General features: G+C 35.7%; 1 protein-coding gene across 2 annotated transcripts in view; it reads left to right on the top strand.

Moving 5' to 3' along the window:
- LOC114279010 (ADP-ribosylation factor GTPase-activating protein AGD1) overlaps window positions 1-18,920 on the top strand; it is a 35,587-nt gene that overhangs the window by 4,542 nt on the left and 12,125 nt on the right. The window contains exons 3-11 of one of the 2 annotated variants that reach the window (XM_082910209.1): window positions 3,846-3,943; window positions 5,955-6,025; window positions 6,273-6,368; window positions 8,133-8,195; window positions 8,606-8,650; window positions 15,206-15,271; window positions 15,395-15,442; window positions 15,623-15,718; window positions 15,807-15,848. In XM_082910209.1, the coding sequence (XP_082766335.1) occupies window positions 8,142-8,195; window positions 8,606-8,650; window positions 15,206-15,271; window positions 15,395-15,442; window positions 15,623-15,718; window positions 15,807-15,848 (351 nt within the window). In that variant the 5' untranslated portion in view covers window positions 3,846-3,943; window positions 5,955-6,025; window positions 6,273-6,368; window positions 8,133-8,141. The remainder of the gene's footprint in view (window positions 1-3,845; window positions 3,944-5,954; window positions 6,026-6,272; window positions 6,369-8,132; window positions 8,196-8,605; window positions 8,651-15,205; window positions 15,272-15,394; window positions 15,443-15,622; window positions 15,719-15,806; window positions 15,849-18,920) is intronic. The other variant, XM_028221156.2, reaches the window with a different exon arrangement.

The raw sequence follows: 18,920 nt of genomic DNA on the forward strand, positions 1-18,920 counted from the left end.
CGGCCATTAGTTATTAATACCAAAGCCCTAACTAAAAAAATCATGTAGTACTCTTGTAAAATTTGGGGTAAAATCATCAGAAGCAGTAGAAACCTTTAAATTCTTTAACTTCTTTATACACAACACCCATACAGAGCAAGTGCGTAGATAAATGAAATGAAAACAAACCACTTCATTATTTATTGTTACCACATTCTGACAGTCACAAAAAGAAGTACAACTCAAGTAGAAACAAAAGTTCATTTCATCTATCAGACCAACTAGATACAATGATCTAGGTGAAAGCTGGGCATGATATATACATATATACAAAGCTGGTCACGAAGCCTTAACCATCATTTTTACCTACATACATATGGCCAATGAATAGCATTCACTCAAAGCTATAAAAGGATGGTTATCTTCATTCTTTGATGATAACATAATTCAACAAAGAGCTTAATTAGCTTTAGAACATAACATCATTATAAGCATTTCATTTCTAAAAATGTACATCCATATTGCGAACAAAGGAATAACTAGGTTGACTGCTGGTTAATCAAACCCATATCTTTGATGATAACATAATTGGACAAAGAGCTTAATTAGCTTTAGAACATAACATTATCTTAAGCATTTCATTTCTAAAAATGTACATCCACAGTGCGAACAAAGGAATAACTAGGTTGACTGCTGGTTAATCAAACCCATATGCATGTAGCAAAGGAGATCTCAACCATATACTACGAGCACATTTTCTGTCCCCTAGTATCTGGGACTAACCGGGGATGCCATTTGTATATTTGTAAACATAGATAGTATAGGATATCCATTAATATCAAACATTTCAATATAGTTTATAACATAACATAGTTTGAGTTTCAAAGTAGAAGTTAAAAACTTAACTTTATTGAAACACTACCCGCCTCAAACTCCTTAAAGTAAGCTAGTCCAAAAAGTTTATTGGGCTACATAACATAAAAGAGGCAATGGTCATTGGTACATGTTTTAATCATAGTGACAAGTTTAATTAAAGAATTTTTCTCTCAATCCAAATCATTCTATGTAGGTCAAAGCTTTGAAGTGTTGTATGGAGCCCTTTGAATTTTTCAAAAGATCCACATGCAGTTAATGAGATCCGCAAACTCTAATAACCGTAAGGATACAAATGGAAAACTCACTCTCCATGTCTCCACTACAAATAAAAAACTAACTCACACTTATTTTACTTTAACAAAACTCTGGTGCAGTTTTCAGATTTCTGTACTCATTCAGTGCTTCGTCATCATAAAAGATGTAATATAATGCACACACGGAGTGTGTGCTGCCCTTCTGCTTTAAAACCAGTTCCAAAGGGTAGGAATAGTTCCATTAGGTTAAAACACATCAATATGAGAAAATCACATAGTTTGGCTGGGTTCTGCTCGAGCAGGTGTCAGCGCTGCTGTAGCGGATGCCCACAGAAATGCCTCAGATGTCCTCTGGTTTGGGCCACTTAAGTAGGACTCGAGGCTGCTCGAGTGGATTCCTACTAATGATTTTTGGACTTAATATAGCTTGGAACTCGAAAAAAAGGAGTCAACGGTCAAAAACATGAAATTTAACATTCTATGGCCTTAGAAGGTAAAGGAAAAATCATGAATTTCTATTTTTTTGCAAAATCATAGGACTTTTCCAAATCAAAAGCTTGAATTTCAATGAAAGCAATCCTTCAAACTTGTTTTCTTCAATTTTCTTTACAAATCCATCTTCAGTGCAAATTTTACAAATTAAAGAAACATAAAGTGATGTAAGTGCATGAATATTACCTTGAATCAAGTTAAAAACAATTCTAGGTCAAGAAATTGAGTTTTTCTCCCTTTCTCTCTTCTCGTCCCTTCTTTCTTTCTCAAGAAAATTTTGTCTCGCTTCTCTTGTTTTTCTTTGATTTATTTTGTAAAATACATGTATATATATATGTATCTATTGGCACTCCAAAATGAGGTGTGTGCCTACTTGATATCAACTAATCACGTAATTAAGTTAATTAATCATGATTCACACTAAGTAAGCTATGTTAATTTTCTAATCGTACTTAAGTTAATTAATTATAAGAGCAATGCTGCATAGCTTAAATTTGGGCTTGCCTCGAATGGCTCGAATTTCAGCTTGCCGGTCGTTCGGTCAGTCATCCGACCGGTTGTCTGGCGAAAAGGCTAACAGCAGCGGTTGACAAGTGTTTCACCTAGTCGTCCGGGAAGTCGACCGGTAAACACAAATTCGGGTCATGTGAGCTACCAAAGATTTCTGTAATTATATTTAGGCTTAATTACTACTACACTCAAGTTTTTCACAAAACGTATGAAGTTATCTAGCATGTTAGACCAATGCAATCAAGCATCTTGATTAATGATCTAAGAACACATATGAACATGAATTTCTCAATCTTATAACTCTAAACGCTAAATTCATTTCATATCAAAGAAGCACACATTCAACACTTTAAAACTGTAATAATTTCTTCTCAAAGCATATAGGTGTTTTCCATTTAAGAAATAATGTTTCTAAATCATGTTTTACAAATTCATCAAATCATTCTTCAGAGCATTTCTCATATCAAGGGAACTAATTTTGCTTGAAGTGTTTAAACATGAAATAGAAGCATGCATATTTCATACAGTAACACCAAGGATGTTACAACTAGATTGGCACCCATAACAGACAGACAATATCAGTACTTACCCTGGAAAAAGACAGATAATATCAGTCCTGTTGGGTATAAACTGAAGCTGATAATGCATGTGGATTTTTCCTTTGGAGAATTATTTGTAAGTTCTTTTTGGTTGTTGAAAGCAAAAAATTCATTGGATTGTGATGAGAGTACTGGGTTTTGGCATGTTGAGTAATTTGGTGATGAACAAAACAATTAGACTTTCCTGATTTATATGCAATTAAATCAGAAAAAAGATGGTTTACATGACTGTTTAGTTGCAATGATATATGGCTTACATACTAGACTATTTGAGGCAGATGGAGAAAGATAATTGCCTTGTAAATTGAGTTAGTTAAATCTTCAAATAGGTACTTGGTGTTACTCATGATCCTTTTTCTTTGTTTATCTCTCTCTCTCTCTCTCTCTCTCTGCTTTTTGTACTGGGTAAATTTATGTCTTTGTGTACAGTCGCATACATGTGCAAGTCTTGAAGTGTGTATTTAGTGATCATCAAGAAAGATCTCACAGTGGGTCATGTCCCAGCTCCTATGTAGGGGATTTTATGTGATACATACTCTGTTATATTGATTCCTGACATGTGTGAATCAAGTGCTTCCCTGTTCCAATCTCTCATGTGCTGTATTCCTGATTATTATTGGGTGTTTCTTGTGTTCACTTGGTTTTTTTGCCAATTGATTGTGTTCTTTGATAAAGAGCATTTTGAGATGTTATCTCTGGATTTCTGTACGTACTGGAAGCCTTTTCTTCCTTGAATAGTTGAGTCACACATTTCTTGTTGGATGCTTTGTGTTTCTCTTTTTGTATATTTCTTTTCAAATCATGTAAACTAATTTTTGTTATCTTGTCAATATACAAAGGGATGAAAGATAGACTGTACGAGGCCTGTCTTCTTCACAATTATTTTTTATACTCAAAATTAGCTAAAATCTCCACACATTAATTGTAAACATTTGGATATTACAATATTAGAATTCTTGGTTCGTAGCAATTAACTTCCCTTCTTTGCTTATTGAAGCTTATGATATCCTTTCCGAGAGTAGGTGAAAGTAGTGATTTAAAGTTAACTTGAATCTCTAGCCTTAGGGAAATTATTTTAAATTTTCTCAATGGCCTTCTGTTGTTTAAAATATCATTTTTCATTTCAAACTCATAGGGAAGGGCTTGGAGAAGGATATGACAGGGAGATTGCATTTGCATGTGCTCTTGAAGCTTTTGGAGGGCATAGTGATCCAATTTGTGCTGCTTTTGGAGGTACGTGTTTGAATCTCCATCCTCAGAATTGAGTTTTCCAATTCGTTATGCCTTTTCTTTTCTCCTGCTTTTGGAGGGTGCAGATGGTTATCATTGCTTGTGATATTATGCCAGTTTGTAATTTATTACCTAAGAGTCGTAAATGCTTTGTCCATTGAGCAAACTTTTCATATTGACTTTCACATAATGGGGATTTAACGACCTACCCTTAGTTATGATTTTAGTGGCTCTCTTTCTTAATTGACCATACTGCACGTGAAATCATGGTTTGTAAATTCATTGAGGCATTGCCTTACCATTTCAGCTCAGATGTATTGCTAAACACGAAAACACTAGGGGATAGGTTAGTTTGGTTGCTTATCTATTATGTCTCATTGAAACTTTGAATGATATTCAAGATAATATTTGTTTGATTTTGGCGTTGTTCTTTAAGTTGGGAGGTACAAGAAGAGCTAGCCAAGACTAGTGGTGCTTTGTTCAATCTTGGCCAGATATGTTGAAGCATGTGTGATTTTGGATAGAGCTTTGAGCCAATGTCCACCCACCTTGCTTGAGCTTGTGATGCAAGACAATTAGGGACAGCAGCAAATCTAGGCTTTTGGGGCTGATTTTAGGATTGGTTTGGGATGTTCTAAAAAAGTACACTTTTTGACTTATTGGCTTATATGGGTTGGGTTTGGGTTGGGTTTGATGTGATGTGTTAGAGGGGTGATGTGATTTAAATAAGATGATGTGACTTAAATAGGATAGTGACTTTTTGACTTTTCGTATTATTTAGGTTATGCCAAACTTGACCTGCAATTGCAATAAGAATATACAGGATAAGTAGGGTTTGTTTAGGGTAATAAATAGGTAAGAGTTTAAGCATGAAAATATGGGATTTTAGCACTGCTTAGGGGCTTGTGAACAGTAAACTAAAACAAAAAAGAAGAAAGAAGAGAAGAAGATAGGTATAGGCATCGCACTTAGATTCCATAGGCATCACACCTAGCGTTAGGGTTGCATCACACAATCCATAAGAAGCTTCAAAAGCTTTGAAATTCTCTAAAATATCAACTTTTTTCAATTATAAACATTATATGGCTTTACATAGAACTAAGATTTTCTAAACCAACTATAACCAAAAAAAGAAATTATTAAAATATCTTTGACTTCTAAAACCAATTTAAAACTAAATAAGAAGCATAAATAATATCCAATTAAATAATTTGACCTACAAGATGACCCATGGGTGACCCATACAACCCATGACAACAATAATGAAAATTACTAAAATACCCTCCTTGACCTAACAATCATACAAAACATAAAAATAATTATAAAATAATACTCTAATAATACTAGAAACATAAATATATAAAATTCCCATCAGTTTCTCTATGAAATCATGCCGATGTCCAAATATCATTGCTTCTTTGAATTTAGCCTTTCTTGAGCTTCTTATACTTTGCATCAGCTTGCCTGGGTAAAAGGATCAAGCTTGTCTAAGAACCTCTTGTTAGCATATTGACAAGGGTTTTAACTCCAAGCAATATGATTGGCAGTGAATATTTCTTCTCGTCCATTAAACATTCATTGGTTTCAAAGAGCAAGTACTAACTTCCGTTGGAGTTGAAAATTCTTATAAAGGAATAATTTAAAGCAATTGTTTACTAGTAAGCATAGATAAATATGATGGTTTGCATCCTATCGACTGACTATATCTAAACCAACTTCATCCTGCTCAAGCTTGGCTTCTTAAGCATTTGAGCAGTCTTAAGGCTTGAGCTCAATATGTTTAGGCAGGTGAATGAGCTTGAACAAACTCTTAACAGGCTGCATTGGAGCTGTGCCTCCTTATGAAACAACCCCTTTTATGTGTCACTTCCTTTGCCGAACTTAAGTGCTGCTATCTGTTTAGGAAGGTTGTTAGATATGGCCTTAGTTTTTGAAACACTCAACATCGTAAATAGCTCTACATGTTCTTGTGCCTGTTGATACTTAGCGAAGAAAATTTATTTTGTTTTCTCAGGCCCTATCATGACCAAATTCGCAATTGCTTTGAGAGAAATTGGAACCTACAAGGAAGTTCTTCGATCAAAGGTGACAACTTTCTTGCTTTGCTTACCAAATCATATAAAATTCTACTTTTTGGTTATAACCATATTCTTTCAGATTGCTACTCGAATGATAATGCTGAAGTGATGTTGATGCTATTTCATTGTTCATAATGGTTGTTTTAGTTTCTAGTCCACTGGGCATCTCATATTCCAGACCTTGTTGATGATAGTAATTTTATATGTGACAATTTCCAAGTTTACCTAGTAACTTCTATTGTTTCTCTTGTTAGAGAACATATATTGCCAGAACAAAACAGGCATGACAAAATGTCAGGACACTGGAAATGCTGCAAAAGATCCAGTAGCTATTTTTGATTCCGGTGCATGTAAGGCCGACTAGGAATTTTGTACCATCATCAGATGGAGACTTCAACTATTGTTTCTTTTTGAGGATTCGCTGTCTGTTAAATGTGCAATGGCTTACATACAATACAGTCTTTTTTGGAAATCCATATGCTGTTGGTGGTTTTTGTGCTGGTGGGATATTTGTGGATGTTTTTTGTGTGATTGAAGGCACCCCACTTTTGTCCTTCCCTATTTTTGTAGGCTGATTTAGCTGACTATCTTAAAGTATCCTCTATATTCTTGAATGACCAAAATGCCGTGTACGTTTCAAAATGTGTAAGAAACACTTAAAGACTCTTAAGTCCCAAAAGTAGTAATTGCAAAAGAAATTGAGTCGTGTGGACCCAACTTATCTAAATTGGTGACCAATTACGTGATCTCGTAAACATGGTTCTTTGGTTTTACAAGTCCCACAATTGTCACTTATTTTAGCAGCTTGTTCATTATATTTGTGAACTTGGTCAGCCGTTTCCATTCTAACTATAATTTTTTTCCTTTTTTCAATTTTAAATTTGCCGTTGGACATTTTAGAATTTATGGCTTTTGTTAAGTTATCAATTTGTCCCAAAAGCTTAAGCTATAAGGAAACTGACCCAACAATATATATCAATCTATCAACACCCCCCTCTGCAACCTCGTTTTGCATGTGGAGATGCAACCATGCATACATAGAGAGAAGAAACTTGAACCCAAGACCTCCCCCAACCTAAGCAATGCAAACGATAGAAGAAACAATGCAAACGGGGAGCAAAAACAAATGAAGAGACTTGAACCCAAGACCTCTCCCAACCTAAGCTTTGATACCATGTTAAGTTACAAATTGTGTCGAAAGCTTAATCTATTAGGAAATGGACCCAAGAATGTATATCAAGTTATTCAACAACTTCATTATGCTTGCATTGTGTGTGTATTCTTTATTGGCTGGCGATATACAATGCATAGTTATCAGAATCCCAATCTAGATTGTAAGATCTTACGATTCTACGATTTCAGTTGGGCTAAATGATTTGGATCACACTAGGATCTTAAATTTAGTAGGATCAAAGTTACTACGATCCTATTCATAAAATCGTGTAGAATCGTATACGATCCTGATTCTACTACGAGCCCGATCCTAACAATTTTTTTTGTTATTATTTATTTCTTATATATATTTATGTATATGTGTATATCTATATAAAAATTTTGACTATAAACACTTTTTTTCAAATTTCTCTTCTAATTGATGTTAACATAAAAGATGCATTATATCAAATTTATCATTTTTCTTCAATATTTTTAAAATTACGCATCATATATTATCATTATCGATAATTTTTCATTTTATTTTATATTGAAAGAAGAATCTTACGATTCTCGACCCGATTCTATGATCCGATCCATGAGTCCCTTCCAACAATCCCACGTAGGCTTCCGATTTTAATAACCTTGATGCAATGGTCATGAGTTATTGGGTAATTATGCGTTATCTAGTATTCTACCTTCATTTTTTTCTGTATGCATTGATAGACTCCTATTAGTCCATAATTTGATACACATGTTTGATGAATTAATTATATTTGTCTTCAACAATATGCTTTGGTTACTCTTTTATAGTAGTTAGTTTTTGCTTGCTTTGTAAGTTTGACTGGTTTTTTTAATTATTTTTTGGGTACAAACTTCCTAGATGTGTCACATTAGTTTGGGAGATTTATGTCATTCCTCTATTTAATTCCTTCTGTATCATTCTTAAATTTCTTTATCAGGTAGAGCACATGCTAAATGATAGGTTACTACAATTTGTCAATGTTGACTTGCCTGATGTCAAGGTACTGTTTATCATTCCTTTATATTTTTTATTTGCATTAAAAGGTATTGGTGCTAGCGTTTTTGTCCTTGAAGTGATAGTATGTTCACTGCTTATAGAGTTAGAAGCAGCATTGTGTTGCAACCATATTTGAACTAGTGAATGTGCTTGTGCATTGTTCATAAAAAGGGTTTACTTGTGCTAATTAAAGTAGTTTCGATTGGAGCATACTTGTCATGTACTTCAAATTTTCATTACATGATATTGAGAGCATTTTTTTTTTAAATTTCGTTTTCATTATTGCTTATTTGAAAAACAATTGTATGTTTTGTTTGAATATTCATTTTTCTTACCCATTTTGTGCAGTTTCTTCTCCACTGTTGCATTTCTAAGCATGTACCTTTTTTTTATATGGATTTTTTGTTGATGCAGGAAGCTCGGAAGCGTTTTGACAAGGCTAATGCTATATACGACCAGGTGGGTATACATCTCAGTAGCTCCAGCTATGACTTTTAAAGTTATTCTGTACATTAAGTCTTATATCATGGAGCTGCATTTGTTCTTCTCTAGTACTTAGAATTTAATGTAGCTGTGTAGGAGTTACGATGTCTTTGCTGGAATAAGTAGTTGCAGCTTATGTTACACGTACTCGGGTATGGGTATCAGGTGCAGGTGCGTATCTAAGGGTCAGACACTTCAAAATTAAAAATTAAGGATACGTGGATATGTATCCAAATTTGGATACGGGTACGGAGATACGTTAAATAGTTTTTTTTTTTTTAAATATATATTTATTATAGGAAGATGAGTTATATTATATAAATAACAAATAAAAATCTATGAAGTACGGATACGGACACGGACACGGACACGGGCACACATACGGACACGGGATACAACAAATTTTTTTTAATTTTTTTATAAATATTTTTGTTTTAATATACATTAATTATTTTATTTATTTATTATATTTTTTAAGTAATGTGTTCCAATTAATTTTTTTAATTTTATTTTACATACATTTGTTTATTTATTTTTTATTAATATATATAAGTATATATTATCTTATAAATATATTATATGTTAATAATTATTATATAATATATAATAATAATAGTTATTAACTATTATTGTTATTATTATATATAGATAGATAAGAATAGATATGAATCAAGAGACATAGATATGAATCAAGTCAAGAAGATAAAACGAGAGAGAGAGAGAGAGAGGTTTTTTGAAGTCGTCCGGGGTGTTCGACTGTTCGATCAACTGATGGAGCTTCGATCTTCGACTGGATGGAGCTTCGATCTTCGACTAGATGGAGCTTCGACTAGGTTCTTTCTTGCTCTCTCCTCTTTCATTTATTTTGCTGTCTGTAAAGAGCCGTGTCCGAGAGAGAACAGGCAAATCCGACACAGATCCCACACCCGCACCCGTGTCGTGTCGACACGGGTACTTCGCCCCAAAGTGCCGAGTCCATGTAACACAAGTTGCAGCTTGATCTTGAAAATCATGACATACAGAGCGAATTGCGATTCAATGCGAAATAATGTGATATGAAATCGTATCTTGCGATTCATGGTACCCAATGTTACCTATATACGATTCTATCTAAATGCCTTCAATATGGTGCATATCGTACAATACATATTATTTATCATACATTTTTAACAATATTGGACACAATCATAAGCTCCTCCCAATTTTGCTTGTGCTAAGTCGGCAGTAAACGTTGGTGCTGCAATAATTGATTCCATAAATTTATAAGAGTATTGTAATACTCAGACAACAGATGACCAGACTGCTTAGTGGCAAAGATCCTCTCTTACAACTCATACACCTGAGAAACAAACATTACTTTATGTGAAAATGACTCAACAAAAGAGTCCCAAACCTGCTTATAGATCTCATAAATCTTGTTAGAGGTCGCAATAGGGGGTTCCAAACTATGCCAGTGCCAGCCCATCACAACTGAATCCTCACTTGCCGAATTATGATAGGTGTTATCGTCCTTGGGGGATGCTTTGCAATAAATTGCAGTTTCTTTTCCCACGTAAAAATGTGTGCGCCCAAGTCAGATAATTCAAAACATTTAGTTTCCTTGTAGTAATTGATTTAGGCAAATCATCATCCCTAAGTAATAGGGTTTTTCCCTTAGCGATGAGACAAAGATATCAGGCCAATCAAACAAACAAATAAGAGTACTCAGGCAAATAAGAGTGAAGGACAACCAAAGAGGGCTGGACTGCACTGGCAACAAATGAAGGCTAGAGGAGCCAAAAAGGGGAGGCCGAACTAGTGTTACTTGAAGAAAACCATCATGAACTCAATAAACCAACAAACAAACCTCAATCAAGGACTCCTACTCTCCATTTGGCACCCATAGGAGAAATTTTGGCAAAGAGAAACATTGAGTAATGCTCCAAATCGCAGATTGAAAATTTGATTCCTGAAATTTTGAAAATCATTCAAAAGTCATAAACTCACACCAAATAGCTTAAAAATTTCTACAAAAACCACCATAATTACCAAGCGGGCAAGATGAATTGGATCGCGTGTTACCCCTACTACGGCATCCCTACTGGCACCAATGTCATCATATGGATGATGATGTCATCTGATCTTTAGAGTCTACTGACACTTGCTTGGGTAGGATGGAATTGCTTTGATACCAAGTTGAAGTTTAAAGCATGTGGAATTAGGGTTTGGGTTTGAACGGAAGAGAGGAGAAAGAAGAAGAAGATAACATAATTAAACGAATAGGTTTTTGGTGTGTACAAAACCCGCCACATTGGCCCATATTTATGTTAGATCAACTGTGTTACATGGACTCCGCACTTTGGGGTGAAGTACTCGTGTTGACACGACACGGGTGCGAGTGTGGGATCTATGTTAGATTTGCCTGTTCTCTCTCGGACACGGCTCTTTACAGACAGCAAAAGAAATGAAAGAGGAGAGAGCAAGAGAGAACCTGGTCGAAGCTCGATTTAGTCGATCCAGTCGAAGCTCCATCTAGTTGAAGATCGAAGACCTCCAGTTGAAGCTCTATTCGGTCAATCCAGTCGAAGATCGAAGCTCCATCAGTCGATCGAACAGTCGAACACCCCAGACGACTTCAAAAAGCCTCTCTTTCTCTCTCGCCTTCTCTCTCTCCCTCGCAATCGTGATCGATCGCTTCGCTTTTCTCTCCCTCTCTCTCTCGTTTTATCATCTTGACTTGATTCATATATATTCGTATCTATCTATATATAATAATAATCATTAATAACTATTATTGTAATAACTATTATTATTATATATTATATAATAATTATTATATAACATATAATATATTTATAAGATAATATATACTTATATATATTAATAAAAAAATAAACACATGTATGTAAAATAAAATAAAAAAATTAATTGGAACACATTATTTAAAAAATATAATAAATAAATAAAAAAATGTATATTAAAATAAAAAATTTATAAAAAATTAAAAAATTTGTCGTGTCCCCTGCCGTGTTCGTGTCCCAATTTTTTAGAAATTGTTGTGTCATGTGTCTGTGTCTGTATCCGTATGTGTTTCCATGTCCGTGCTTCATAGATCTTTATTTGTTATGTATATAATATAACTCATCTTCATATAATAAATATATTTTTTTAACGTATCCCCGTACCCGTATCCAAATTTGGATACATATCCACGTATCCTTAATTTTTAATTTTGAAGTGTCTGATCCCTAGATACGCACATGCACCCGATACCCGTACCCGAGTCCGTGTAACATAGTAGAACAATAATATGACAATATGGCAATAGTACCCAATGTAAAATAACATGAACACTCGACTATTCTAACATGCCTCATTTGGCATCATTCTCCACTGGAAAAAGAGGCCACTCCACGTGGAATGTGGTGTTTATCCAAATCTCTATAATATGTTTTTCCAAATGTCATCCTTTGTACTGTAGGATATTCCTAACAATTTCATAGCACTATATAATTGGTATTCATTACTCTTTGATGAGGTGACTCCCTTTGGTTCTATAGTGGTATTCAGTATACCCCTAGGCCCCGTTTGTTTTGGGTTAAATAGATGGGAGTGGATTAAGATGGAGGTGAGATTATTTAATGTTGTGTTTGTTTGTAGAGTTTGGGGGAGGGGGATTAGGATGGAGGAGGTGATATAGATGGAGGTTGGAAGGGGGATTGAGATGGAGGAGGTGGAGATGGTATTAGAAAAATAGTGAAGGGATTAGAATTTTTTTTATTTTTTATATATTGAGAATTTTTTTTAAAATATTAATGTTTAATTTTTTATATTTTTTTATTTGTTTTATTATTTTATATAAAAATAATTTAACAATTCCTACACTAACAACTATCATCAAAACAAGCACAATTTTACTTAATCCCCTCACTATCAATCCCTTCATTAACAATCCCCTCATTATGAATCCCCTCCATTTTACTTCTGAAAACAAACGGGGCCCTAGGATCTTCCTGTCCTTCTATGTGTTAGTCATAAGTCACAAGGAAATTTTAAGAGTTTGTAGAGGTGACTCCCTTCGGTGTATCATCTTAAAAATGCTTTATCTCTTGTTTCTTGTAATCAACTTCATTTCTCTCTCTTTTTTTATCGCCCCCCCGCCCCCCCCCTTCTTTTTTTGTGTGTTCTGGGTGATTCTCTGTGGTAACCTTCTGTTTAACTTGTTCTATCAAAAAATATAATGTCCACAGAATTGTGGCAATTTGTTCTGATAATGTCATGTTAACATGTGCTTTAAACCCTCATTGCCATTCTTAGGTCTTCATACCTACTCTGTTTGTAAAATTTAAGGATCAGGCCACCAGATAAGGTGAATTACCATCTGTTTTTTTTATTTTTATTTTCTGCATTCAGTTCATCTAACTAGTTCTAGTTGGATTTATTGGATCTTCTGGTAGGAAGATTTTGGGAAGACCATGTTTTCTGAAGGGATTAGATTTTATTTGGAATTCCTACTTCGGCTTAGGATGCCTAAAGGCTAAAACCCAAGAAATTGTGCAAAATCAGTAGATTTCACAATGTCAATGAGTTCACAACACCTATTTTTGTGTGCACATGCCTGTGTATATTGTTATACATGTGAAAAATATATGTATAGTAATATTAAACAATTGTTTTTGCTAACATCCTAGGTTTTGCCTAACACACATATAACATGAAAAGGAGTGATGATATACGATTCAAACAGAATTTTTGTACAGAATGATGATGTGGCTCAATGTGTCACTTTAAAATAAAACACCAATATGCTATTGACAAAAATGACATTATCACATCATTCTTGTGTTGTTTTTTTGTATAAGTTTCCTGTAAGAATAGAGTGTCCCTGTGAAAAATGTTATGCTGCTTAGTTCAGATACAACACAGGTGGAATGTATGGCAACAAGCTTGGTAATTAACATTTTGTTAATTGTCCAAATGAAATGTAGTGTGTCATAACTTTTCAGTAGAAATGGTAAGGAACTATGCTTGTTGTCTAATTTGCAGTTGACAAATCAAATCCACAAGTTTGATCATCCAAATTCATGGATTCGACTAAATTCTGTTTTAATCAGCTTCGGTCAGAAAATTAGAGTGGACTTTGTCCTTAGTTTGGGCTAATTGGGTATCCTAGGCCTCTAACTGTATGTAATTAATATTCCTTCCGTCCCAAAATATTAGTCTCTCATTCTATTTTTCATTGTCCCAAAATATTAGTCTATTTTAAAAAATCAAGGAGTAAAATAACATGCATTTCTTATTTTGCCCTTCTTTTAAATTCATACACAAAAAGTATAATTATGACAATTGATGTTCCCCAAAAAAGTCAAAGGTTAGTTTTGGAAAGTTATTATTTTTGAAGTAATAATTGTTCTACCAAAAAAAGCTGGATTCTCCAAAAGGGACTAATATTTTGGGATGGAGGGAGTACAACTTTTTTTTTTTTGAAGTGAGAGGTAACACTTGAAGATTCTGCATCTTTTTGTTTTATGTTAAACTTCCTACCTCTCCTTGACAAAACAGAACACCAAATACACACAAGCTAAACTAACTTGGTGGTAGAAACAGTATGGCATCTTGATTGTAATGTGACGTCTCTCTTACAAATATTGATGCGAGACGCATGGATGCTAATACTCTGTTGACGTCATCATTTGAATTGCAATTAGATTCAAATTGGTTTCAAAAGCGAGGGAATAGTGTTGTCCTAACAGGAGGATATGATTTCCGAAGAGTGGCAGAATTTAGAATTTCGAACATGAATCCTTATTCTCCATCAGCTCTATCTATCCTTTCATAAATGCTTGGCAAATTTGTCTGTATTTGGTCACAGCCTTGACAATTTTGCTTTTTGGTATTTCTTCCTTTTTGTGACTTCAACTTGAATTGGATCACTCCTCAGTATGCATGATCTGTCCTTGTCTATATAGCCAAACAATGTTAAAAGGACTTTCATGCTTTTGTCTTTCATTGGTGCCAGTTGCAGAAGTTGTCATTAGTGCATAAATTTTCGACTATCTCTTCAGGCATCTTCACTAACCTTTCTTAATACTTTTATTCTGTTAAACTAATTCTTTGAACATGTTTCCATATTGCTGAGCATTTTTGTGCCATGAAGTTACAGCCTCGTAAAGCTATGATTATTAATTACACATCTCTTCCATGGAATTCTTTCGCCTCACCAAGCACTCCTCAAAATGAAAAGGAAGAAGTAAAAGAAAAGGAAAAATAGTTGCTGTACTTCGAATCTGGTTCCACTAAGGATTCGCATTCAAAATAGAAATCTGGCAATAAATGCCAACCTCTAACCCACTGCACATGTTGCACATTTTAAACGTATTCTCTCACATTTATAAATTCTGTGAGTGCTGGGAATCCACATGCAGACGCCATTGTCAACGTAATTAAATATTTAACACATGGTTTGATTTGCATTGATAATCAGAGGAACTTGATGCTGTTTGATGGTTTACTTGATGCCTTCTTAATCTTCATGCCCATTTTGTGCCATAGGCGCGTGAGAAGTATCTATCATTGCGGAAAAGTACTAGGATGGATATAGCTGCTGCCATAGAGGAGGTATCCAGTATTAGTTGACCTTTATATATTATGCTATTCATTTTGATGCACTAATTGATCAGAGAGTTTTTATGGGTAACAATCACTTGTTTTAAATTCTAATTTGGTAGAGAGCCGTTCCAGGAACTTCACAATGCAAGATTGACGTTTGAGCAAGCACGCTTCAATTTGGTAACTCTGTCATCCCCATCCTTTTCATATAAATTTAATTTTCTGAGGTGTTAAATAAATCTAAATCAGATGAAAAAAAAAGGCGACAAGAAATCTAGGTAAAGATGCAATGCAGAAATCACTAGTCTTTGAAATTCAGTTTTTTTTTTTTTTAATTTATTATTATTATTTTTAACTTAGGTTGGTGCTCTTGCTAAAGTTGAGTCAAAAAAGAGGTTTGAGCTTTTGGAGATTGTTAGTGGTACAATGGATGCTCATCTTCATTACTTCAAACAGGTGCGTAATATGAAGATAACTCCACCATCCTTCCTACTGAGTTATTTTGGTTCTGTTGTGCTGCTTCTAAACCTTTTGTTTCATGCAGGGATATGAGCTATTGCATCAACTGGAACCTTATATCAACCAGGTCTATATTATCCAGTATTAATATGTAAAAATTGATGTATATTATTGATTGATGAATTGATATTTTTGATGTTTACAATGATTGATATATATAGAAGAGAAGAAGGTAGTAGGTGAAGGTAGGTGAAGATGTAGTAGGTGATGGTAGTAGGTAGTGGTAGGTGTAGTAGGTGTGGTAGGTGAAGGTAAATTCTAACAGCCCCCCGCAAACTCAAGGAGGATAGAAACTAACCAACTTGAGTTTGAAGAGAGGAACAAAACAAGAAAATACATAAAAATAAAAAGAGGATAGGTGACACTGTATGGTCGTGTCAGACCATTGGTGAAGACACTGGATGGTGGTGTCATAACGTTGTAGAAGACAGTTTATGGGGTCATGTCGGACCGTTGTAGAAGACAGTTTATGGGGTCATGTCGGACCGTTGTAGAAGACAATGTTCTGACAGTTGTTGTGACAGTTTACAGAGTCTTGCTGGACCCTTGTAGAAGCTAACCGGAATCAATGTCGGGACAGTTTACAGAGTCTTGTCGGACCCTTGTAGAAACTAACCGGAATCAATGTCGGGACAGTTTACAGAGTCTTGTCGGACCCTTGTAGAAACTAACCGGAATCTATGTCGGGACAGTTTACAGAGTCTTGTCGGACCCTTGTAGAAACTAACCGGAATCTATGTCGGGACAGTTTATAGAGTCTTGTCGGACCCATAAAGGAGCTAACCAGAATCAATGTCGGGACAGTTTACAGAGTCTTGTCGGACCCTTAAAAAGTCGCACCCTCAAAAGGTGTGCCCAATTCATAAAAAGGCGTGCCATCAAAAGGCGTGCCATCAAAAGACGTGCCATCAAAAGGCGTGTCCACTTTATCAAAAGATGTGCCATGAAAAGGCGTGCCAGTTTGTCGGGCGTCAAGAGGCACGCGATGCGCGTGGCTCGGCCCTGGCTATTTAAACCAAGGTTGAGGCAGAGGCTGAGGCAGACAAAAAACTTCTGAAAATCCTCTGAAAAAACGCTTCCTTTGCTGAGAGAGAAACTCTGTAATACTCTGTAACGAGAGATATTCTGTAACACTCTGTTGCCCAGAAAATGGCCTCGTCTTCCCGGAGTCTGCTCACCCTCTTTCCCGACCTCAACGAGTCAACAAGAGAGAGAACTGGAGCGGTGGCACTGGAACCTCAACCGAGTGCCCCGGAGTTTACTCCGTTGAACTTTCCGATGCGGTCTGTGGAGCAAAGAATGGCAGTGCAGTCGGATGTGGAAGCCAATCAGTATACATTAAAGTCATGTGTGGAAACCATGACTGCGGTTACAAACTTGTCGAACCGGCTGCAGAGTAGGGCAAATGAAGTGCAGCATTTAAACGCCCAACTGGCTCTGCTCCAACGCATGTATAAGGATTCGCGAGCAGAGATAAGTGTGCTGAAAGCAGAAAATAAGGAGCTGAAGCGGAAGGCCACCGTGATGTTCCGGTTTGGAGGTCCGCCATATGCTGCAGTGGAGGAGCAGGGAGTAGTGATAGTGCCCAGTGGAGTGGGAAACACGGAGGCAACACCGTCAAGGGTCGCCCAGGACGGAGGCAAGAAGAAGAGACCGGCGGAATAGGCGAAGAAGTGAGGTCGGTTGGTGGCCGGCTGCAGAAAAGAAAACAAAGTTGTTGTTGTTGTTGTTGTTGTTTTTTTTTTTTTTTTTTTTTTTTTTTTTTGTAAAATTGTGATCGGGGTTGATCCCTAAGATGAATAAAATATGATTTGGTGTGCAAAGCTATATGGTATGAATGGAATTGAAAAAAGATTAAAAATAATGTGAAAGAAAAAAGAAAGTAAAAATAATAAAAATATATTTGAAATCAAAAATGAAAGATGGGAGAAATAAGGAAAGTGATTTGGAGAAAAGAAATAAAAATAACGGAGTTTGAAATCAAACGAAGGAGGGATGATGATTTTTGTTTTGTTTTTTTTGTTTTTGTTTTTTTTTTTTTTAATATAATAAAAAGATATATATATATATATAATAAAGAAAGTGTGAGATAATGATGTTGTCCCTGCAGTGGGCTCTATGGGTATTATATAATATAATAAAAAGATATATATATATATAATAAAGAAAGTGTGAGATAATGATGTTGTCCCTGCAGTGGGCTCTATGGGTATTCAACTCCCACGTGACCAAAGAAAAAACACAGCTGTAAGCAACACTAAAAGACATTGGGTATAGAGAAAGATGTTCTCTTTTGTCTGTTTCTGTCCCCACCATCATCATAAAAGAAACAGAGAGTAGAGTGCCATAGCACTTCAACATATGAATGAATCATTTTAACGTGTTCTGTGAACTTCAATGGAGAACAGTGAGCTCAGTTTGATGGACCCATAGTATTCTGTAGCTTCTCGTTGGTGGAACAACCGCTGGAGACACCCAGATTCTGCTGCGAATTGAGGAGGCCCAAGTCAGAGAAGAAGATGGAGAACAACAAGAGCAGTAGCAGCAGCACCGGGGGCGGCGGCGCTGAGGAGCAGAACCACCGTACGCCGCTGGCAAGGGTGGTTTCCGATTGTGCGAAGCGGTGGTTCCAAAACACCCTCAAGGATGCCAAGGAGGGAAGAATTTGGATGACAAGAGCTTCTAGAATTAGATCCTCAGTTTGGAAAGTAAGCAATAAACGCCCAGGTTACAATGTAAGTGATTCTGATTCAGATGAGCCAGAGGGAAACTCCTGATTAGACCAACTTGGCATTTCCATCTAATACAATGGTGGTGTGTTTTAAGGAGGTGCCGAGAGGGAGAGGGAGGTTTGAATTGGTTGAGATCCGGCGGGCGGTCAAGGCAAGGTTGCCGCCCGCCGGAAGGCGAAGAACACCAAGATCTTTAACCTATAGCTCTGATACCATGTAAAAATTGATGTATATTATTGATTGATGAATTGATATTTTTGATGTTTACAATGATTGATATATATAGAAGAGAAGAAGGTAGTAGGTGAAGGTAGGTGAAGATGTAGTAGGTGATGGTAGTAGGTAGTGGTAGGTGTAGTAGGTGTGGTAGGTGAAGGTAAATTCTAACATAATATTCTCTGTTAGTT

The sequence above is a fragment of the Camellia sinensis genome, chromosome 15, assembly GCF_055761805.1.
Source record: "Camellia sinensis isolate YWXY chromosome 15, ASM5576180v1, whole genome shotgun sequence".
In the NCBI taxonomy this organism is placed as follows: Eukaryota; Viridiplantae; Streptophyta; class Magnoliopsida; order Ericales; family Theaceae; genus Camellia; species Camellia sinensis.